The sequence below is a fragment of the Hypanus sabinus genome, chromosome 12 (genome assembly GCF_030144855.1).
Source record: "Hypanus sabinus isolate sHypSab1 chromosome 12, sHypSab1.hap1, whole genome shotgun sequence".
NCBI lineage: Eukaryota > Metazoa > Chordata > Chondrichthyes > Myliobatiformes > Dasyatidae > Hypanus > Hypanus sabinus.
The window spans coordinates 72,206,618-72,231,421 of NC_082717.1; the positions used below are offsets into that span (position 1 = coordinate 72,206,618).

General features: G+C 41.6%; 1 protein-coding gene across 1 annotated transcript in view; it reads right to left on the bottom strand.

Moving 5' to 3' along the window:
• Positions 1-23,920, bottom strand: part of sptlc3 (serine palmitoyltransferase, long chain base subunit 3) — a 146,706-nt gene extending 122,786 nt beyond the window's left edge. The window contains exon 1 of the mRNA XM_059986208.1: positions 22,734-23,920. Within this exon, the coding sequence (XP_059842191.1) occupies positions 22,734-22,841 (108 nt within the window). The 5' untranslated portion in view covers positions 22,842-23,920. The remainder of the gene's footprint in view (positions 1-22,733) is intronic.
• Positions 23,921-24,804: the final 884 nt, after the last annotated feature.

The following is a 24,804-nucleotide window of genomic DNA, read 5'->3' on the forward strand; positions in this document are numbered from 1 at the left end:
TTTTAAGCTGATTTTCAGACACTCAGCAGATTGCATGCACCAGCACAAATTGAAATTCTGTGCCCATCCAAAAGTAAGTGGTAGCAATATGAGAAATGCATGCCATCTTGGAGAAGGAGACTAAAGGGAAAGATGAAGCCCTTTTAGATCTCATTGACATTAACCAATTTATTATGTGTTAGGGACTTATCCCTTATTATGTGTTAAGCGGGCTTCGGGCAGATAAGGCTCACCAGCCATGGTTGGCAGCTCATCTAGAAGGAAAACACTGATCTTGAACCTCCGCTGCCTTGCGGCTATAAACCCGGAAGGAAAAATCTGGAGCTGGAGTCCCAAAGGCAGTCCTAAGGTTAGTTTAATGGTGCCTGGCAATCCTGTGACACTGCTGGTACCAAACTGTATTGGTCTCTGCCAGTCCTTTGGGTTCATTAGATGTGTGGAGAGGGGTAGCTTGCTACGTGGACAACAGTTTGCTCTCCATAACATACTGGCCAGGCCTGTGTAGCTAGTCAGCTAGGGCACAATATCTATAGTCGACCCTGAATGACAGGGGCCTCACTTATGAGACTTATTAAGAAAGAAAAAATTTGATAGGTTATTTAAATCATGAAGACTTTAGAAGGGGTAAAATGAGAGAAAGTTCATCAAGAGGCTGAGGGCACAGGAAATAGTGGAAACTGAATTATTACTTTCAAAAGATAATTTGCTAAATAGGAGAAAAATAAACTGCAGGAGAAACAGGCAAAGATCTGGTGACTAAGGTTAACTGGACAGTCCTCCAAGAGAGCTGGCAGGATTCAAACTGGTCAAGTGGTCCAATTCTGGGCTGCACGTTTTCACCTCTCTGATTTCCTTACAATAAAATGTAAAGTAATGGCAACATGTCTGGAGGAGAGGGTCGGGCCTGTGCTTAGCTCAGTGCTCACAGGATTTACTTATCTTTGTGCTGAACTGAGGCTGTGGCCTGCAGCTAACAGGCTTCTGGACTGGCTTCATAGCCATGAACTCACTTTTGTGAACTTCAGCTCTGAATGTTATTTGCACGATTTGGGTTTTTTTTGGGTGTATGTTGGCCTTTTTTTAAAATGCTTTCTATTTGGGTTCTACTGTGCCTACATAATTTGTGCCTACCTGTAAGGAGACGGATCTTAAGGTTGTATATAGTATACATATTTTGTTGATAAATGTCCTATGAACTTCATACATATAGCAAATTGCTTTGTTGCAGGATTCTAGGAATAACAGTGCATATCTAGGAATAACAGTGCATAGTTCCCTGAAGGTGGAGTCTCATGTAGATAGGGTGGTGAAGAAGGCTTTTGGAACGCTGGCCTTTATATATCAAAGCATTGAGTACAGAAGTTGGAATGTAATGTTAAAATTGTACAAGGCATTGGTAAGGCCAAATTTAGAATATTGTGTGCAGTTCTGGTCACCGAATTATAGGAAAGATATCAATAAATTAGAGAGAGCGCAGAGACGATTTACTAGGATGTTACCTGGGTTTCAGCACTTAAGTTACAGAGAAAGGTTGAACAAGTTAGGTCTCTATTCATTGGAGCGTAGAAGGTTGAGGGGGGATTTGATCGAGGTATTTAACATTTTGAGGGGGATAGATAGAGTTGACGTGAATAGGCTGTTTCCATTGAGAGTAGGGGAGATTCAAACAAGAGGACATGATGAGAGTTAGGGGGCAGAAGTTTAAGGGAAACACGAGGGAGTATTTCTTTACTCAGAGAGTGATAGCTGTGTGGAATGAGCTTCCTGTAGAAGTAGTAGAGGCCAGTTCAGTTGTGTCATTTAAGGTAAAATTGGATAGGTATATGGACAGGAAAGGAGTGGAGGGTTATGGGCTGAGTGCGGGTAGGTGGGACTAGGTGAGATTAAGAGTTCAGCACGGACTAGGAGGGCCGAGATGGCCTGTTTTCGTGCTGTGATTGTTATATGTTATATGGTTATATTATCAAACAAAAATTGGTCCTCAACTATTTGGATATATGGGGCTGATTATCGATAACGTTTGAAAGTGTATTTTAAGAGAGTAAACAGATAGAGATGCAGAAGGGTTGAGGTTGAGAATACTGGAGCTGGGGTTGGGTGGCAACTTAACACAGTTACCAATGATGGCTAATTAAATTTCAGGATAAGGTGGTGTCCAGAATTGGAGGAGATCCTACAGGATTTTGGAGCTGAAGATTACACAGAGGGCCAAGATGGTGCAGGGACATGAAAACAAGGATGACAAATTTAAAATCACAGTGCTGCTTAATCATGAATTGGTGTGGATTAGTTGTAAAGGGCAAATGTGGCTTGGTACAAGTTAGGATCCTGGCAGCAGAATTATTGATGACCAAGTTTAATAATAGTCATTCATGGGATCTGAATGTTGCAGGCTAAGTCAACATTTATTTCCCATCCATGGTGCCTAAGCTGAGCCTGGAGTGACACAGACAGAGCAAGGACATCAGTACACAAGTGGGTTCTAGTAGACTCAAGGCACAGTTACTAGCAGCCACTTAATTCCATGTTTAGGTATGGCAAAATGCCCATAACCCACTATTCCATAGTTTTGAAATCCCAGTGGTTCACCATCTGACTCAGAGGCCTTGCAGTTGAAGCAAACTGTAATAAAGATGCTCTAAAGTATAAGCCAAGTAACCTTTGAAGGAAAGAGGAATAGAATACCTTGGTATGGTTCAAGAAAGATGGGTGAGAGGATGCTCATAAATATAGACTTAAACTTCTATTAAATTGCCCACTGCTCCACTGTAATTTCTTTTAAATTATGTTTGGAGGAACTTATGAACACTTGTATCAAGAAATTAAAGACAGATTAAGTATAGCCTAAGGTCATGACATAAGGCCATAGATTTAGGAGAAGAATTAGGCTATTTGGCCCATTGAGTCTGCTCCATTATTTTTATCATGACTGATCTAATTTTCCTCTCAGCCCCAATCTCCTGCCTTCACCCCTATTGCTTCATATCCTGAGCAATCAAGAAACTATCAACCTCTGCCTTAAGTACACATAAAGACTTGGCCTCTGCAGATGAACCTGGCAAAGAATTTCACAGATTCACTATGCTGTGGCAAAAGCAATTCCTCCTCATCTCCATTCTAAAAGGATGCCCCCTCTATTCTGAGGCGGTGTCCTCTGGTCGTAGACTCTACCACCATTCTCTCCACATCCAATCAAAACCTTTCACCATTCCATAGGTTTAGATGAGGTCACCCCTCATTTTTCTGAATTCTAGTCAATACAGGGCCAGAGCCATCAAACGCTCTTCAAATGACAAGCTATTCTATCTTGGAATCATTTTTGTGAACCTCCTTTGAAGCCTCTCAAGTCTCAGAATGTCTTTTCTCAGATAAGGGGCCCAAAACTGCTCACAGTACTCCAAGTGAGGCCTCACCAGTGCTTTATGAAGTATCAACATTTTATATTCTAGTCCTCTTGAAATGAACGAAAATATCACGTTCGCCTTCCTCACCAAAGACTCAACCTGCAAATTAACCTTTAGGGAATCCTGCACAAGGACTCCCAAGTCCCTCTGTGCCTAAGTTTTTTGTATTTTTTCTCCATTTAGAAAATAGTCAACCCTTTTGTTTCTTCTATCAAAGTGCATGACCATTAAATCTTCCCGAAAGTTATTCATTCCCCATTTCCTTGTTCCCAATTACTACCTCTTCAGCATCGCCTTCCAGTGGTCCGAGATCCACTCTTGCCTCTCTTTTACACTTTATGTATCTGATGAAACTTTTGGTATCCTCTTTAATATTAATGGATCACTTACTTTCATATTCCATCTTAATCTTCTTAATGACTTTGTTAATTGCCATCTGTTTGTTTTTAAAAGCTTCCCAATCCTCTAATTTCCCATTAATTTCTGGTCAATGATATGCCCTCTCTTTGGCTTCTATGCTGGCTTTGATGTATCCTGTTAGCACGGTTGTGTCATATTTTCTTTAGAATACTTCTTCCTCTTTCGGATATGCAGTGGCATGCAAGTTTGGGCACCCCGGTCAAAATTTCTGTTACCGTGAATAGTTGAGTAGAAGATGAACTGGTCTCCATAAGTCATAAAGATGAAACATTCTTTTCAACATTTTAAGCAAGAGGAGTGTATTATTTTTGTTTTGTACAAATTTAGAATGAGAAAAGGAAAGGAGCACCATGCAGAAATTTGGGCATCCTAAGAGATTTGAGCTCTAAGATAACGTTTACCAAGGTCTCAGACATTATTTAGCTTGTTAGGGCTATGGCTTGTTCACATTCATTGTTAAGAAAGGCCAGGTGATTTCAAATTTCAAAGCTTTATAAATACCCTGATACTCAAACTTTGTCCCAACAATCATCAGCCATGGGCTCCTCTAAGTAGCTGCCTAGCACTCTGAAAATTAAAATAAATGATACCCACAAAGCAGGAGAAGGCATTAAGATAGCAAAGTGGTTTCAGGTAGCCATTTCCTCAGTTCACAATGTAATTAAGAAATGGCAGATAACAAGAACGCTGGAGGTCAAGTTGAGGTCTGGAAGACTAAGAAAACTTTCGGAAAGAACTGCTCGTAGGATTGCTAGAAAGGCAAATCAAACCCCCATTTGACTGCAAAAGACCTTCAGGAAGATTTAGCAGACTCTGGAGTGGTGGTGCACTGTCCTATTGTGCAGCGACACCTGCACAAATATGACCTTCATGGAAGAGTCATCAGAAGAAAACCTTTCCTGCATCCTCAACACAAAATTCAGCATCAGAAGTTTGCAAAGGAACATCTATACAAGCCTGATGCATTTGGAAACAAGTCCTGTGGACTGATGAAGTTAAAATAGACCTTTTTGGCCACAATGAGCAAAGGTATGTTTGGAGAAAAAAGGGTGCTGAATTCCAACTGTTAAGCACAGGGGTGGATTGATCATGCTTGTGGCTTGTGTTGCAGCCACTGGCACTGGGAACATTTCACTGGTAGAGGGAGTAATGAATTCAAATACATACCAGCAAATTGTGGAAGCAAACATCACATCGTCTGTAAAAAAGCTGAAGATGAAAAGAGGATGGCTTCTACAACAGGATAATGATCCTAAACACACCTCAAAATCCACAATGGACTACCTCAAGAGGCGCAAGCTGAAGGTTTTGCCACGGCCCTCACAGTCTCCCGACCCAAACATCATCAAAAATCTGTGGATAGACTTCAATAGAGCATTGCATGCAAGACGGCCCAAGAATCTTACAGAACTAGAAGCCTTTTGCAAGGAAGAATGGGCAAAAATCCCCCAAACAAAAATTGAAAGACTCTTAGCTGGCTACAGAAAGCGTTTACAAGCTGTAATACTTGCCAAAGGGGGTGTTACTAAGAACTGACTAAGCAGGGTGCCCAAACCTTTGCTTCAGGCCCTTTTCCTTTTTTTGTTATTTTGAAACTGTAAAAGATGGAAATAAAAAAGTAATCTTGCTTAAAATATTAAAGTAAAGTGTCATCTTTAATTTTATGCCTTTTGGAAATCAGGTCATCTTTTACTCACTTAGCTATTTATAGTAACAGAGATTTTGACCAGGGGTGCCAAGACCTTTGCATGTCACTGTATCATACATATCCTGTGGCTTCTGAATTGCTTCCAGATACTTCAGCCATTAACTGTTCTGCTGTCAACCCTACCAGTGTCCTTTTCCAATTAAGTCTGTCCAACTCCTCTTTCATGCCCCTGTAATTCCCTTTACTCTACAGTAATACTGATAATCTGAGTTTAGCTTCACCTTCTCAAATTTCAGGGTGAATCACTCATATTATGATCCCTAATCAATTCAGGTTCATTGCACAACACTCAATCCAGAATAGCTGATTCCCTAGAGGGCTCAACCACGAGCTACTCTAAAAAGCCGTCTTGTCGACATTCTAGAAATTCCTCCTCTTGGAATCCAGCACCAACCTGATTTTCCCAATTTACCTGCATATTGAAATTCCCCATGACTATTGTACCATTGCTCTTTTGGCACGTATTTTGTATCTCCTGTTGTAATTTGTAAACCACATCCTTACTACTATTTGGGGGTCTGCATACAACTGATGATAAGTGTTGAAAATCTCTGGCTTTAATCTTTACTAAAGCTTTCCATGTAAATTGTCCCCAAGGGAAACCCAAACTGAAAAATCTTAACTGCGGGGTTGAGAACAAGGAGTTTAAAAGAGACAAAATTGTACATGATGATTGAACTCATCCACAATTAAACAGCTATATTCACTGCACAAAACTGAGCACAATCCTAAAATACTATAGGCACCATGTCAGCAGAAACGTCCTTCAGGTTAGATGTTAGACCAACTGTTTACACCCCACACCTACAATTCACTCACTGCTCTCTCAAGTAGATGTCAAAGGACCTGAGGCAATAGTTTTTAAGAAGGATATTGCAATATTCTGACTAATAATTAACCGCATCACAGAATGCTTCATCTATTCATTGATGCACATGAGAACTTGATGTATGCCTTGTTTCCTACAACAGGCTAGAAATACCAGCAGATAATGCTGGAGTTACTCAGCAGTTCAGGCAGTGTCTGGTAGAGTGAGAAAATATCATTTCAGGTCAATGACCTTTGGTCATGAAAGGTCCATCTAATGAAGTCTTTATTTCTCTGAAACCCTAAAACAGAGCAAAAGTGGATTCCTAGGAAAGTGCTTCCAGATAAAGTATCATTGTCCACAGCTACTTATTATCCTGCTCTTCAATCATTACTTTTGGTTTAACCAAGAAAATGGGTCACAGACTTTCCCCAAAAGCACAAATTTCAAGAATCAAGAATGACTGCTCTTGATGCTAAGGCAATACTTAACCCAGTATGGTGTCTGGGAGCCTTTGTGACATTGAAATTATTTTTTTTTTAAATCATGGGGAACCAAGGCAGGTCTTGCATCTCGTGCATAAGTAGATAGTTGTTGGAGACAAACTGTCTTGGCTCCAAGCTATTGGTTCAGGACTTCCTCAAAATAGAGCTCTGCCAAAGCCAGCTTGGTTCATCTAAACTAGTGACTTGAGTAGCCAAAATTGGTGCAAGCCCAGCATTGGACATTTCAGAATAGAGTTATCCCTGTTCCCATGTCCTTCAATCAGCCATGTTGTTTTTAAATTTCCAACATCAGGATGGTAATGCAGTGGTTTTACTTAACCTGAGGCATTCAGGCAAACATAGTGGTGACAAACTGAGAGTGATGTCAATGAAAAGTATAAACATGATTAGATTAACTTCATAAAGATTAGCTTTATTTGTCACATGTACATTGAAACAGCAAATCATACGGTGTATCAACACCAAAAGTCAGAGGATTGGGCTGGGTCAGTCTGCAAGTATTGCCATGCTTCTGGTGCCAACATATCATGCCCACAATACACTATCTCTATCCGTGCACCTCTGCGACATGGGAGGAAACCTATGTGGTCATAAGGAGAACATACAAGCTCCTTACAGATGACGGAGCAAATCAGACCCCGATCGCTGATCGCTGGCTCTGTAATGCAATTGTGCTAACTGCTACGCGACTGTGCTGCCCTCTACACTACCATGTTTGCTTGGTTTTGCTAGTTAATTGCTTGTTAATATATTATGAATTTTAGCAACAGAGTTCATTGCAGTAAATTTCAACTTGCTTGGTAGGAAACTTACAGGATTATGAATCACAAGTTTTACATTCTGCCCAGTACTAGCCTCCACCCAGGTCAACAGAATAAAAAAATGATCTCATCAGTTTCCCTGCAGCTGAACCAGACTGTGCTCCCCTTCATTTTTCTGATAATTCCACATTCCTGAAGTGTTTTTTTTAAAAAGTATCTCTCGCAACACAAATGTTCTGCCTTCTAAAAAGAGGGTGAAATACTTTTTTAAAAATCACTAACAAAATTGTACTTCTTATAATACACAATTAACTAATTGCTTTCTCTTTCCATCTACTTGGATTCTTTCTGAAGACTGAACCTCTTCTCCAGTTTGCCATCCACCTCCTTGTCTTGCCTCCAGCATCCACTTCCTCCCCTCCCATGATCCGCAGCATGTAACACCATTTAAAATACAGCTGCTTAACTTCTGCCGTCGTCGGGGTAACGAGGAATGAGTCATGCTCTTCACTGGGGCTACAAGATAATGTCAGTGGCTGGGTATTCTATGGCATATCTCACTCCCTTACAAAACCAGATTCCATTCCATCATATACCGTACAAGGCACCATTCGAGAGTGGGTTATGATACTCACCATTTGGCTGGATGAGCACAGCTCTGACAACTCTGAAGTTTGAAAACCTCCGGGATAACATAGCTCACTTGATTGTACACAGCCACTCTAAAAAAAATACTATTCTCTTGACCACTAGCACTGGAATTACTTGCCAGACTTTTCAAGCCAACATTTTCCAAACCTGTGACCTGTAGCAGCATGAAGGACAAGAGCAGCAAAAGCTTGAGAATGGAAATAGATTGGCCATCCTCCTTCAGTTCTGGATTCCAATGTTAGAGCTCCTTCCCCAGCACCACCACATTTTTAAGATCCTGGAGAGAAATTTCATATTTTCAGGGATGAGATTCTATAAATTTATTGCCAAATGTGCCTCCAAGTTAAATGTTGGAACTGCTAATTGCTCCAGTAAATTAATCCTTGGTGTGAGTTTTATATGTGGTGCAGATTTATCAACCTCTTGTCAGCAAACCTCCATTGCTCTGAGGTGATTAGTTTGGGTGGAACAAATCTTCCACCAGTTCAAGTGATTAGCAATTTTTAGTGCTTATCCACCTTGCTACAAGTTGATGGTTTGGTTTGTGCATGCGCTATGAATTCACCAATACTTTTTCCAGTGGAACCTGGGATGTTGGCATTTTGTGACAATTTACTTCAAAACAAAATTAAAAACCTTCAGCAGAACAATTATTTTGGGAAAAATTAGCTGTTCTGTGTCGTTTCAAGAGATGAATATCCCAAAACAAGCCTTGCTCAGTAATTTAACATTTGTGTAAACGCAAGTATTCTAAGATTTGCTTTTGTATCTGTGTATCGTAGAAATGAGGATACTGAAATATTGATTTTTGAAGCCATGTTTCACTGAATTAGAGTTGCTGGTCTGGGATTTTTCAAACCCAGATATTTCCCACACACTCAACGTTTCATTAACAGTTTCTTCTCCTCCACCATCGGATGTCTGAATGAATAATGAACTCATGCACACCACTTCAGAGTTTTTACTCTCTTTTTACACTAGTTACTTGATTTATTTTTATGTACTGTACTTATTGTAAATTATAGCTTTTTAATATGTTTTGCCATATACTACTGTTGCAAAACCTCAAATTTCATGACATATATCCATGATGCTATACATGACTGAAATACGTTACTGACCTTTATGAAATACATATTGGAAAGACAGTTTTATAGAACTGTCCTATTGATGACAAAGTAACAAAAATTAGTGTACCATCTTTGAACCTTGTTGAAAGTCTTATTATCACTGAATTCATCCTGTATTTCAAGCATAAACTCTGCCTGAGATGTATCAGACTATTCAGTTTTGTGTCCTGTTGCACTCTTACTTACTTAATGCCCATTATGCTACTGGTGTTTTAGACCGTAATAACGGTACTCCATCTGTCTGTCCTTGGTCATCTTCTCTATTGTGCCTCAGGTGTGGTTCATGGTTCTCATGTCTGTCTCTATGGCATGGCACCGATTTGCTTCTGGTCTCCCGTGTTTCCTCTGCCCTTCAGGGGTCCAATGATGTGCTGACTTAATGATGGAGTTGGTCTCTCTTCTCATCATGTGCTCAATCCATCTATAACATTTCCTCACGTTGATTGTGGCCACGTCCTCTTGATGACACTGAAGAAGTAGGGCATGGTTGGAGATCCTTCTTGGCCAGAAAATACGGAGCATCTTCCAGAGGTTCATGGTGTGGAATGATATCAGCTTGGCAAGGTCATGCACCAGCATTCTGACCCATACAAGATTGTGGACAGAATGCAGCTCTGGTACAGCGCATTACTGAATAGACTACCTCTAGAGAAAGAGTCTGATTTATAAGAGACAACAGAGGACCTCGACCTCAACACAGATCCCCCAAAGAAAGAAGAGCTTGTTGCTGCAATCAAATTGTTAAAGGACAGCAAAGCTGAACCAAAAGTTTCAGCGGCCATCCTACAACAGAGATAAGTACCCAAAGATTGGACAAAGGGAGTTATTGTTAGGATCCCCCCCCCCACCAAATAAAATGCTAAGTGATTGCAACAACTTGTGTGGCATCACACTTCTGTGTCGGGGTCCATCAAGATTCTCGCCAAAGTCATTGCCCATTGGATTAAAGATGATGTTGATATGTGCTTGAGGAAGGAGCAAGCTGGCTTCAGGAAGAAAAGAGGCTCTGTTAACCCAATCTTCACACTGCATTAACAGCATACAGCAGGGCACAGAGTGGCAAAAACAACAGTAGGTAAATTTCAAATACGAGGAAATCTGCTGATGCTGAAAATTCAAGCAACACACACAAAATGCTGGTGGAAAGCAGCAGGCCAGGCAGCAACTATAAGGAGAAACGCTGTCGACGTTTGAGACCCTTCATCAGGACCAACTGAAAGGAAAGATAGTAAGAGATTTGAAAGTAGGAGGGGGAGGGGAAAATGCGAAATGATAGGAGAAGACCGGAGGGGGTGGGGTGAAGCTGAGAGCCAGAAAGGTGATTGGCAAAAGGGATACAGAGCTAGAGAAGGGAAAGGATCATGGGATGAGAGGCCTAGGGAGAAAGGAAGGGTGAGGGGAGCACCAGAGGGAGATGGAGAACAGGCAGAGTGATGGGCAGAGAGAGAAAGAAAAAAAAGGTAGGTAAATTTAGTAGACTTTGAAAAGGCTTTAGATAGCATTCACAGAGACAGCCTCTGACGAATTCTCAGATAAAACAGGACCTCTTCCAAAACTGTCCAGCTTATCCACAGTTTTTATGATAATTTCACCTGTACAGTTGAGGATTGCAATTCGATCTTTGATGTCAAGGCAAGGGTGTATAACATCAGTGATATTATTTAACCTGGTGACTGACTGGGTTACGAGGCAAACAACAAAAGATAAGTAGAGAACCATTAGGTGGATACTTTATTCTCTACTTTAGAAGACCCTGACTTTGTGGATGACCTCACATTACTATCACATACATGCCAGCACATGCAAGAGAAAACTCAGTGCCTGAGTACCTTCGGTGAACAAGCTGAACTCCAAGTCAGGCAGAGAAAAACTGAGACCATGACCCTCAATGAAGAATCTCCTCCCAACAAAGCATCTGGCATCGACTTATAGAAATAAGTCAAAGTCACCATGGTTTCTGTGAAGGGAAATCTGGCTTGACAAATCTGTTACAGTTCTTTGAGGCAGTAACAAGCAGGGTGGACAAAGGAGAGAAGTAGATGTCATTTACTTTGATTTTCAGAAGGAATTTGATAAGGTGCCATGAAGCTGCTTAACAAGATAAAATCCTATGGCATTACAGGAAAGATACTGGCATAGATAGAGCAATGGCTGACTGGCAGGAGGCAGCGACTGGGAATAAAGGGGGCCTTTTCTGGTTGGCTGCCGGTGATTAGTGGTGTTCCTCAGGGGCTCAGTATTGGGACGGCTTATTTTCACATCGTTTGTCAGTGATTTAGATAATGGAATTGATGGCTTTGTGGCAAAGTTTGTGGATCATATGAAGATAGGTGGAAGGGTAGGTAGTGATGAGGAAGCAATGCGATTGCTGCAGGACTTAGAAAGATTGGGAGAATGGACAAAAAAGTGGCAGACGGAATACAGTGTTGGAAAATGTATAATACATTTTGGTAAAAGAAACAATAGTGCAGACTAAATGGACAGAAAATTCAAACATTAGAGGTGCAGAGGGACAGGAGTCCTTGTGCAAGACTCCATGAAGGTCAACTTACAGGTGAATTCTGGGGTCAAGGCAAAGGCTACGTTGGCATTTATTTCAAGGGGAACAGAATATAAAAGCAAGGAGACATTGCTGAGGCTTTATAAGACACTAGTCACGCTGTGAGAAACCTCGCTCTTGGTAGAGCAGGATGAAATTCGGGACTCACACACAGCCCATTATTTTCTCAACACACGCAAGTGTGAAAGTTAATGGAGGCACACGTGAATTTCCAACTTTTTGTTTGCAGATCTGAGCAAGCCTTGTTAAATTACACAAATTTCCTCCAAGGTCGAAGTCGAGCTTATTGTTATATACACAGGTCTGATTCCTGTTCCCGATGATAATTGCAAAAAGATGGCATAGCCTGGATACCTTCAGATTCCGGAAAATGTTTGTACTGATCTTACAAGCAGAACTCGTGCACTTTGTAGTAGGGAAACACAAATATTATGGCTGGTCAGAGCTGTGCAACCACCAAACTATAATAATGTTGGGAGCATAGTGCCTTGGGGAGTTCTGCCATGCAGATAAATGAAACTGGGTTTATCAACAACATCTTGCCTTGTACAGTACCTTCTGAAAAGTCAAGCATTCCAAGCTGCTTCACAATCTCACACTGAATCGCGAAGGAGAGGCAAGCAAAATCTTAATCCAAGTTGTGTTGATGATGAAGGATGAAAGGTGAAGTCAGCATGGGTTTTCTAAACAGAGATATTGCCTGAGAAATCTGTTAAAATTCAACGAGGAGGTAAAAAGCTACCTCCAAACAAAGGAGACAATGTGTGTTTTCTGAAGGCCTGATAAAGAAGCCACTCAAGGCTGATAAATAAAATAAGAACCCATAGTGTAGGGACAAGATAGAAGATTGGCTGGCTGGCAGAAGGCAGAGAGCAAGGATAAAAAGGGCCACCTCTCAGGATGGCTGCCAGGGGCAAATGGAGTTCCACAGAGGCCAGTTTCAGGAGCGCGCTTTCACTTTGCACATCAGTGATCTGGGTGAAGGAATCTACATTCTTACGGTGTGATTTCAGGCTGACTGGGCAATCTGGCACTTTGCTGTCTCTGACAGGGTTCCACGAGACAGTAACCAAAGCCTGCAGCATGGAGGCCAGGGAGATAGGAGACAGGCCCACGACAGACTCCATCACTCGCTGATCTCAGCGGCGAAGTAGACTGAAACCATGGAGGGCGACCGAGTGTTCAGCGCCATCTACCAGCCACTGGCTCGCTGCTGTCGGAGAAGGTGTCTGTGTGTGGCGGTCTCTCGGTCGCTGCCCCCAAGGGAAGATCCTTGCATTTGAGTGATCTCTCCCTCTCCCTTGATGCTGTTGGCAGATGGTGCCGTAGCAAGGTTTAATTAACACGGATTGTAGATCTGGACTCGGGTTTATGATGTGGTCTAGTTCTGACCACTCTGTTTTGTTACTACTCTTAGGTGATATTTGAATCGGGGTGGTCTGCAGATAATGAACACTATGCTGAACTGCACTGAAATATGCCTGTTGATTATGAGTTTTATATTCTGTATTTTCGCTCTTTTTTTGGTTGCAGTTTGTGTTTTTTTTGGCGGGGGGGGGGGGTTTAAAGTTTCTACTTTGTTTTGTGGCTGCCTGCAGGGAAGACAAATTTCAGGGTATATACTTTGCTAATGAATGTACTTTGAACTGACAGCACTGTTGCCAAGTTTGCAAATGATAGCAGACAGGTGGAGGGACAGGTAGTGTTGTGAAGGCAGAGAGTCTACAGTGAGCAAATGGGAAACGTGGAATTATGTACTTTGGTAGGAAGAATAAAGATGTAGACTATTTTCTAAATGGGGAGGAAATACAGAAATCACAGGTGAAAGGGGACGCTGGAATCCTAGTTTAGGATTCTCTTAAGATTAACCTGCAGGCTGAGTTGCTAGTAAGAAAGGCAATTGTGATGTCAACATTCATTTCAAGAGGACTAAAATATGGGTGCCACAGTAATGTAGCAGTTAGTGCGACTCTATTACAGCTGGGGGATTCCAGAGTTAATTCTGTAGGAGTCTCTGTATGTTCTTCCCAATGAATGCTTGACTTTCCTCCCACAGTCCAAAGATGTACCAGGTGGGTTAATTGGTTATTGTAAATTGTCCCCTGATTAGGTTAGGGGAGTAATTCCCAATGAGGGTGGTAATGTGTCCTATGGGGGAATTAGGGGAAATAGAAGTCATCGGGGGGGGGGGGGGGCATTGAAGACTCTTAGGGGAAGTGGTAGGCAGCACCCTAGCTTAAGCCCTGAGACCCAACTGTTAGTAGAGCAGGCACTTCCAAAATAAAAGGATGAAGCACTGGAACACAGGAAGAACCAGAGCTCTTCAGGGGGTGAGCACTCGTCGTCACAATGTATCTGAAACTTGGCAATCTCATCTGACCTTGCCAGCCAAAAGATATTATTAGGGATGCATAAATTAGCAACCAGAGTGCTCAACAGTTCCCCCTGACTTGAGACAGAGAAAGTTTTCGTTGTTGTGATAATTTTCATCTTCACCTCACCATTCCTTTGCATGCCGCTACCATCATTCCATCCGTGCCAACTCGCTGCTGCTGTCGACATCCAACGGTCATTCCAGTTTGTGTTAATTTGTTATTTTAATTTAGCCACATAAATGATGGATAAATACCTATGACACGATCTCTGAGTCTGAAGGCAGTGAAGCCTTGAATTCTAATCCTGCTAAGAAACAGAAACTACAGAAAGTGCGTCAATACAATGTTACATAGCTGGAGTTTGGTCTTATTCCATTCCCGCCAGATCAGTGATGTCCCGTATGTCTTCTTTTTAAACTGTATTGTCTAATGAAGCTATGAAACCATGAAGTTTGCAGAAACACTTCCGTAAAAGACACCCTGAAGAAGCTACTTATGGTATTACTCAGTTCCAGAAGATAAAAGAAGCATTTGAAAAGCACTGCACACTCCAGTCATTTGCCAAGAAAGCTAAAAATGACCTTGATAGTAGTCTTATTGCTTCTTATAACGTTTCTGAAATGATAGCAAAGTGTGGAAAATCTCATACAATTGCTGAAAGCTTAATTATGCCTGCTGTATCAGAAATGCTCACCACTGTTCTCAAAATGGAGACCAGCATTTTAAAACCAATTCCTCTGAATAATAACTGTGCTCAAAGTATTGATGAAATGAGTGAAGACATCCAGTATGAACTATGCACAGAGCTACAACAAACAGAATTTGGGATATAATTGGTTGAGTCAACTGCGAGACAATAAGGCATTGCTAATGGCATACGTACAGTTTATCAAGAATGGAGAAGTTTGTGAAGAGATTCTTTTTGGTAAAAAGTTAAAGACAAGTATCAACAGAGAATCAATCTATGACAAATGCAAAATGTATATCGAGGATAAACGTATTCTGATTAAGATCATGATTTCTTGTGCAACAGATGGAGCACCATACATGACACGTCATCATACTGGTTTAGTGGAATTTATGAAAAAAGAACTTCCAAATCTTTTTGCAATCCTTTGTTTAACTTATTATCAACATCTCACAGCCAACAAGCTTAGCCAGAGATATTTTTCAAGCATGACTCTTTTAATATCTGCTATCAACAAAATTAAAGCTCACCCATTAAATAGCAGAATATTTCACCAGTTATGCCAAGATAATGATGAAGAGTTTGAATGCTTGCAGAAGTGTGTTGGCTGTCAAAAGGCTGCTGCTTAAAACCTCTCTTTGATCTTTTTGACACTGTGGCTGAATTTTTGCTCAAAGTTGACAAGAGCTTGTGAAACAAAATTGAACTTCTAGATTCAAGATTCAAAAACTTTATTGTCATTCTAACCGTACCTCAGCTCTGCAGGGCAGAATGAGACAGCATTTCCCAGGAGCAGCGCAATAACATAACAGATGCAACACTAAATAAATAAACATAACAATAAATAGTAAATAATAAATAGTAAAACACGACAGCCACATGTCAGTTAAAAACAAGTCATAAGTGTCCAAAACAGAGTCAGGTAGAGCAGCTATTTAGCAGTGTGGGAGGAAGCTGTTTAGTAGCCTTGTGGTTTTAGTTTTGATGCTCCTGTAACATTTACCTGATGACAGAAGAACAAACAGTTCATGGAGAGGGTGTGAGGGGTCTTTAATGATGTACCATTTTCTGGAGGCATTGACTCTGAAAGAGGTCTTGGACAGAAGGTAGGGAGACCCCAATAACCTTCTCTGCTCCCCTAACCATCCTCTGCAAGGCTTTTTTGTCGGCAGCACTACGTGGAGATGTGGCATACCAAGTAGATCTGTATGACAAAATTAACATTCTGAATATGAAATTGCAGGGTGAGATTTTCAAGTTAATCCAGGCAAAAAGTGCAGAGCCCACTTTTATCAGGAAATTGGAACTATATAAGGAAAACATTGGGAGAAGAATGTTCTCACAGATCTCATGCATGGAAAAAATGGCACTCTCTTTCACAGACGGTGAATTGCAAGAGTATTGCTTACACCTGCAGTAACTGAAGAAGGATTTTCAGAATCGATTCAAGGATATAACGATCTGGAAATTCCTGACTGGGTAATTAACCCATTTCTTTGCAAGATGGAGGAATAGGAAGAGACCTTGCAAGAAGAAATTATCGAAATTCAGAATGATGAAGAAGCAAAAATGCTTTTCACAAACATTGGCTTTTGTGGTATGTGGCTACAGTGTCATACAAAGTTTCCTGGTCTTTGGAGAAAAGCCAAACTGCTCTTCATTGCATTTCCATCTTCCTACTTTGTTGAAAGAGGCTTCAGTGCAGTGAACCACATACTCACAAAAAACAGAAACCGCTTGGACATTGTTACTTGTGGGGACCTAAGGCTTTTGCTGTCACAACTTGAACCAGATATTTCAATTCTTGCTAAGAACCATCAAGCTCAAGGATCACATTGATATCAAAGCTGCTTTGCAGCACACAGGTGCTGTGTAAGCTAGGTTTAAAGACAAATAAAATTTTAAAGCAGAATTATCTTTCTCATGTTAGCATATGGTAGATATGTTTTCACACTATGGGACAACGGGAAAGTATATTGTGCCTGGCCAGTACAAAGGTGCTTATGGGGGCATGGGGCTCAAAAGAAGTTCGGAGGCACTGGGTTAGGAGTTAATCGGGTTTGTTAGGGATTATTAACAAAATACTCAACAGTGAGTGAATGAGTGTGAGTGTGTGTGTGTGTATATATATATATAAATAGTTTCAATATGTGATCAAATAAATTGTGTTCTTTCATAATCAAATGTCCTGTATACATACAGCCTTGGAGGTTGACCCGGGGGGGGGGGGGGGGTGTTGGATATGGGGTTACAGGGGGGTGGGGGTAGTGGTGCTACCTACTTGAAATGAGTTTTTGCAGGATGGGATGTCTGTCTTCAATTGGTAACGGGGTTGAGATGGGAGAACGGGAGCCAGAAAAAAATAATCAGCCATGACTGAATGTCAGTGCAGACTTGATGGCTAGAATAGCCTCATTCTGATGGTATTATGGATATGAAGAGGAATTAAGCAGCCACAGGCACAGTCATAAACTTCCTAATGATTAGAGCCAGGATTGATAAAAGGTTGGAGGGTTGATGGGGGAGGTGGTCATAGACATAGCAAAATGGGTGAGACAACATGTTAACCTGAGAAAAAGGATTAGGTTTTTGAAACTGACAATATCAGAGAAGTAAATATAAGTTAGTGAGCAAAAAAAAAGCTCATGGGTGAAACTGGGTGCAAGTTCTCTTGCAGAAGTGACCAAAATCAGAAAAAATACACGTACCTGCCAGTGCCTACAAGGTTTAGAGTAGCTCTGGAATGCTCAATAGAGGGAGGACAAAGTGCTGGGATGTGCAGAGATGAGGTGGTGGTGACGGTTGAATAAAGCCAGGACCAGCATAGCTAAAAGGGGCCTGGAATCCCACAGAGAGCAGCTGGGGCAAGGATTGCAGCACAGTGGTTCGTGCGATGCTGCTGCAGCTCAGGGCATTGGAGTTCGTACGTCCTCCGCTTGGAGCTTGTAGGTTTCCTCCCACAGTCCAAAGATGTACGTAGGTTAATTGGTCATTGCAAACTGTCCTGTGATTAGACTAGGATTAAATTGGAGGGAAGCTGGCAGTGTGACTCAAGGGACCCGAGGAGCCCATTCTGCACTGTATCTCTAAATAAAAAAAGAAGTAAATGGGATTTATCAAGGGGAACTCCTGCAACTCAAGGATGGCAAGGATGACGGAAAGATAGGGCAGGTAAAGACAGATGACATGTCACATTGACAGAGGATAAAATTATCTGGTGAGATTTGATGCATTCGGCAAGTTACTGCAGCTGAAACAGATCGCTAGAAACCAAGCATGGATGCAAAGCAATCATATTTTGTAAAACAGACACTACATCCATCATCAAAATCAAAACAAAAAAATCTTCCCCAAAATGTATTATTCAGCCTTGTTACTACGTGACACACTGCTCGGTCTCTAGCAGATGACTACTCACACCCCTCTCTGCATTTTTTTTCTATTTAGTTACTTCGATCAAGATCAATTTCCAGCAACAGTAACCTGGGATAATTCCTTCCTTCCCTTAATTCTTTGGGGCATTGCTGATCTAAAACCCAAAAATCTACTGCACCTACCCTTTTGCTTCCATTTGGAAATCAGCCCCAAGACTTGGAACTAAAGCCATACCACGGGGGGGGGGGGGGGGGCACTAAGTGGAGGTCAACTGTAGAGTCCAAACAACTGGCTTGGAGATAGTTACCCTGTGTTCTCACCAGCTCAAACAGTATCTAAGGCAGGCAATGTCACAGGCCGTGGAACTTGAATGGGAAAATTCTACAGCGAATTGGACAAGGGGAGAGAGAAGGGACAAAAATACAACTTAGCAAATTTAAATCAGTAACAAGCATAAGGAAAGGCAAAACTATAGATTCCATGGGACTGCTTCACCATTCAATAAAATCAATGGAGCTCTGTTACCTCATCTACACTTCATCACCTAATCTCCAGATATCTTAATTCTGTTTGTGTCCCTGACATATCAATGCAGTATGGGAAGCAAGCTCAATCTCTCAAGCTAGTGAAGAAACTTTCTGAGAAGGTGAACAAGCTGACTCCACCCTCTGGATGGCTGCCAGGAGACTAAAAGAAAGGTCTCTTTGATAGGGCAAAGAAAATGCTATTCATCCCACTGCCTCTGTGTTCAGCCTTTGTTGGTCAGATTAAAAGGCCTCAACCTGAACTGTCCCTCCACAGATGCTGTCAGGCCCACTGTTTTATCAGCACACGCAAGCTTAGTGAGCATGGAAACAAGGGAAAATGCATCTTAAATCAGCACAATAAACCTAGCCCCAGCAAGCATTCCAACAATTCCAATGAAAAGAAATGGCTGCTAGAAGGCTAGATAAACCTTTTTGCTTGTTAGTTTCAATATATTTACAATAATAAATTTATTATGTTTAACATAAACATAATACAGTATATAGACTATTCTCTTTCTTGTTTCCAAATATCTTCAGAACCTCAGCTCTTTCCATGTCTCCAACTACTTCTAGTCCCCAAAACACTTAAGTATCTACTTCCCTCCAATTCTGGCCTTTTGCACATCTGCATGATCAATTGTTATCATTGGTGGCTATGTCTTCAGTGACTGAGCCCCTAAACTTCTCCAGGGCTCTCCTGAAAGCTCAATTCTCTGATTTGGCTTTTGACTGTAATATTTTACTCATATAATGACAACCATGTTAACATTCCCTTGAATGTTTAATGTTGAAAGTCATGAAAATACAACTTTTGATGATGTGGGGAACAGCAGAGCACTCTGCTTCTTAGAGAGCATTTTCTCCCACAAATATACAACCACTAGGAACAGATTAAATTGTTTTTCATTCTCATTTGCTACTCCACTGAAGTTGGAGATTTTTTTCTACAAGTTATTAATGACAATAATGATTAATGTCCATTGCCACAATTACGAATCTACTCATCCAGAATACAAGTTACTTGGTCACATCACTGACTAGTTAATTTTTTTGTTTGATGTAAAAATAATGAATTTTTAAACTTAGGGATATTAGTTTCCAATTTTTAATCGTTAAAAAAATTGAATCTTAAAGTTTCCCTACATTTCAAAAGTCACAAGTAAATGAAGTTTATTTGCAGAGCAGGTGATAAAGTATTGATGTCAAACTAGGATTCTGTATTTAGGTACTTTTCCTCCACACTTCACGAACTTCTGAAGCACTTAATTTTGAAACACATGTTTGAGGTAGGTGTTGACTGCAATCTATCACAATTTGCTGCAAGGTAATTGATGGTTTCCTCTCATTGCAACTCACAAGGTTGGCTATTTTGTTCATTTTCACTGCTCCACATTGGACAAGCAATTCATGTGGCTAGTTTAAGCTGTGGTTGTCACCAGCTATTTGTACTTCGCAAAATAACACCAAAAGATTATGTTTTCTTTGCCCCTCCGCAAAATTTCTGTAGATAACATAAGAAACTGTATAATGAATGTTTTGAGGGGTCATTTTATTTGGCAGAAAAATTGGGTTGTTATATTTCTCTTACCAGCATACTCAAATATAATGTTGTCAACTTCCTTCAATGACCTTATTGAAGAAAATAAATTATTTTCCTTTTTGAAAAATGCTTGCTACGATGGTGCAGAAGCTCTCAAAAATTTTCCTCGAAACAAATCCTTATTATATCCTCAGCTTACGGTATTTACACTTCTCTGGTTCTTCTAGATCTCGCATCTTCATTGCACACTAACATTTCCTAATTCTTTTGCGCATAGTTATCAATGGCAGATAGTCCCTACAAACCTTCTTGATGCGCATCTCATCAGAAATATGCTTAGTAGCACAAATTATTAACACGAAGTATCAGTACCAGGTACTGTTTTCTAAGCTGTGCACAACTGCTTTCAAACACAATGGTACAGCGTTACTGGGAAGCAAAGCAGATTAGTGTAGTGAGGGGCAGGAAAAGTTAGGAGGATGATTAGGGATATAGAGATAGATGCAAGGTGTAGAATTGCAAATAAAGAGTATTAACTTGCAGTTTAATCACTAGATCACACATACAAGTTTAATCACTCAAGAGGCAATTGATGGAAATTCAGCAGGGCCAATGCGACAGGAAGTTGATGGAAATTAGTGGCTCCACGGCCTTTTACTTCGAGGACGACAAGAAGTCAAAAAAGGACTAAATCTGGGAACCAAGGTGTATTATTCATCAAAGTAGCATGTTAGATATGGATAAAAACAGAATGGAGCACAAAAGCTGGAAGGCATTATTCCGTGTATATATTGAGTCTTAGTATGTTGCTAAAATAGACGATTGATCATGTTTTTGAATGTATCGATACTGCAGAACATATTTTATGCAAGCAACATAAATGCGTAAATATACCTTTGTGTGGATGCTATTTTACAAAATAAAAGTTCATAATTACATGTTCAAATAATTTTTATAGCATGGAAGGCTGGCATTAAACCCTTTGAATCTATACTGGCTCCATGTAAAAGCACTTCAACAAGTCCTACTCACTCCACCTCAGTCTGAAAATTCATTCATCTCAGATAATTATATAGGTCCCTTTTCAATGCTACACTTGAATCTTTACCTGGCAGTACATTCCAGACTCCAACCTCTCAATTATTTTTCCTGATGCTTAAATGCTCACACGACTTCAAAATTAAATGTTTAAAACTGTTTCACTTCCTGAAACAAGGTCCCGCTGCTAGACAACATATGGGTCAAAGATTACTTCATCACTTTTAACTTCCTCTTCAAGTGATTCTATCTGAATAAATACAGAACAAATTAATCACAACTTTAATCTGAAAGAAGGGAAACTTTTACAAAGTGTTGTCAGCCAGAGATAAACCACTGATCTATATTTAAATAAGTGTACTACTGTGATTGATGCTAAACGATTAAATGAAACGTAGTTTCGTTTCGGGGTGTGGGGTGGGGGGAGGTTATTTAATAACATTCTGATTAACATAGAATGTAGAACACAGCATGGGCTCTTTGGCCCATGATATTCTGCCAACCTACTCCACAATCAATCTAACCTTTCCCTTCTACACAGTCCATAAACCCTCCATTTTTCTTATATCCACGTGCCTATCTGAGAATCTATTAAATAATATCCCTTTCGATTCTGCCTCGACCACCAATCCAGGCAGTGTGTTCCAGGTACGCACCGCTCTGTGTAAAAAAAATTAACACCTCCTGTAAACTTCCCTCCACTTGTCTTAAACGCACGTCCTTTGGTATTGGCCATTACCGCCTGGGGAAAAGGCGCTGGCTGTCCAATCTAACTATGCCTCTCATAATCTTATGCACCTTTATCCAGCCACCTCTCGTTCTCCTTCGCTCCAAGGAGAAAAGCCCCAGCTCCTCAGCCTTTACGATGGACCAGGACCAAATCAACGGCTGCGCTCAAGTAAATGTAGAATAATTATGACAAACATGTGTTTAACTAGAGATTAAATGAAATCTGAGGCGATCAGTTAAGCGACTGCGAACAGCAAATCAATCAATGACTGCAATTACTTAACTGCAAAGCTGGACGTTTAACTAAAAGGGTAATTCGGACATGAGGAAAGGTGCATCGACGGTGAAGAAATCGATGACTGCAGCTAGTTAAAGTGCGCGAGTGAAGAGATGGAGGCGTCCCACTGGAAGGCAGAAGTGAAGCAGAGCAGGGAGGGAGGGAGGAAGGCGCTGAAGCCCCGCGTGAGGAGGGCGGGCGGGCGGCTGTGGCGAGGCGCCCTGATTCGTACCTACCTGCAGACTCCGAGTACAGCCGTTCCTCAGCACGCTGCCGTTTTTCTCCGAGCCGCCGCCCAGGTCCCGGTGCAGGACGTGTCCGTTGGAGAAAGCCGAGCTCGACATTGCTCCTCTCCACAGGCTGAGAGGAGGGAGCTCCGGGAGGACGGTGCGGCGGCGGCGGCGGCGGCTCAGGCTGGGGCACCGGGCCGGCTCCGGTGGGGCGGTCCAGCCGAACGCAGTGGCTCCCCCTCCCGGGCAGCCTTCACTGAGAGGCGGATCCGCGCCCGGCCCGGACTCCCCTTACCGGGAAGGGAACCACTCCTCCTGCCGGGAAAGGAGCCAATCCCACCCCCAAACACTTGGCCAAGAGCCTACCCCTGCTGGGACCTGCGCCATTCCTGCCTGGAGAGGAATCAACCAACCTCTGCTGGAACAAGAGCCACTCGTGCTGCCGGAATAAATGAGAACACCTGCTGGGGCAAGCATTATTCCTGTCTGGAACTGAGCCAGTTCTTGCCGGGACAAGAATCACTGCTGCTGCCGGAGCAGGTAATAACCTCCGCTGGAAATGTAGCCATCTCCTGTTCAACAAGACCATAAGACATAGGAGCAGTTCAATGGGTTCATTCAGCCTATCCGGTCTGCTCTACCATCCCATCATGGCTGATTTATTTTCCCTCTCAACCCCAATCTTAGACTTTCTCCCCAAAACCTTTGAGGCCCTGACTAATCAATAACCTGTCAACCTCCACATTTAAATATACCCAATGACTTGGCCACCACAGATTCACTGCCCTTCTGGCTAAAGAAAAAGTTAATATCTGCAGCACACACAAAATCCTCTAGCATTTTGTGTGTGTTGCTCAGATTTCCAGCATCTGCTGATTCTCTCTTGTTTGCCCTGCTGATCTTTGTTCTAAATGGACAATCCTCTATTCTGAGGCTGGATATCTCTGGTACTAGTCACCCCACTATAGGAAACATCCCCAGCCACAGCTATTTAGGGTTTTCAATTTTCAAAAGGTTTCAGTGAAGTTGTTGAGTAATGTAATTGGGAATAATGTATATAATTCACAACCACTGACATTGAGTTAGGGTTTTTGCTTGAAGAGGCTGGTCTGACCTGATGAGGTTGTCACATAAAGATTTTTATTGTGATTTTGTGTTTAGGTTTTGGAGTTCAATAAAATATGTTACAGGTTTCCTTAAACATAAAAAGCCTCACTTCGTTTTATTTGCAAAATCCTACATTGGTGACCCCAGTGCTCTAGGACGATTCCAGAGTTATTGAACACATTGGCCAACGTAGTTGTTTTAAACTGCTGGAGTTTTGGGAACAAAATGCCATCGCTTGGTTTGTACGAGCTGAGGCTCAGATCATTCTACGACAAATCACTGCCGATAACACCAAATTCTACTCCATGGAAGCATCACTCAGCAACTCCACAGCAATGAGAGTGGTGAGTCTGCTTGTATACCTGGCTAAACACGACAAACACTGATTGTTGCAAGCTCTTACAGACTTTTGGACTATCAGAATCTGAGTACGCCAAGCAGTTGCTCTCCTTGCCTGACCTCGCTGATGCTAGGCCTTCGGAGCTAATGGATCACGTGCTGTTTCTCTTGGGAAATCACCATCCTTGTTTTATTTTTAAAGAACTCTTCATGCAGTAAACGTCTAATCAAATTCGCATAGCCCTCACTAATGTACCCGTAAAGGACTATAGGGAGTTTGCTAAAATGGCTGTTGGGCTACCCCTAGCTAGGTAGTGATGCTCCATGCCTCTTTTTTAACCTAAATAAGCCAGGTCAGCAAGACCCCCAACGTGAGACTGTGAAACAAATGACTTTGGGTCTGTGTTTATACCATACTTATTTTGGTATGAACGCTAGGAGATGCCGACTACCTTGCTGCTTTGACAGTGCCAGTGCATCGGGACATCAGATATCTGTGAACAGCTTGGGTTCCAGCAGCCAGGGTTGTCTATCCATTACGGACACCTTAAGTGACACAGGTGCTCTCGTGAGTGTGCTACCAGCATTGCCTATTGATGAGAAGGCAAAAGTGATGAAACTTTGCTGGAGG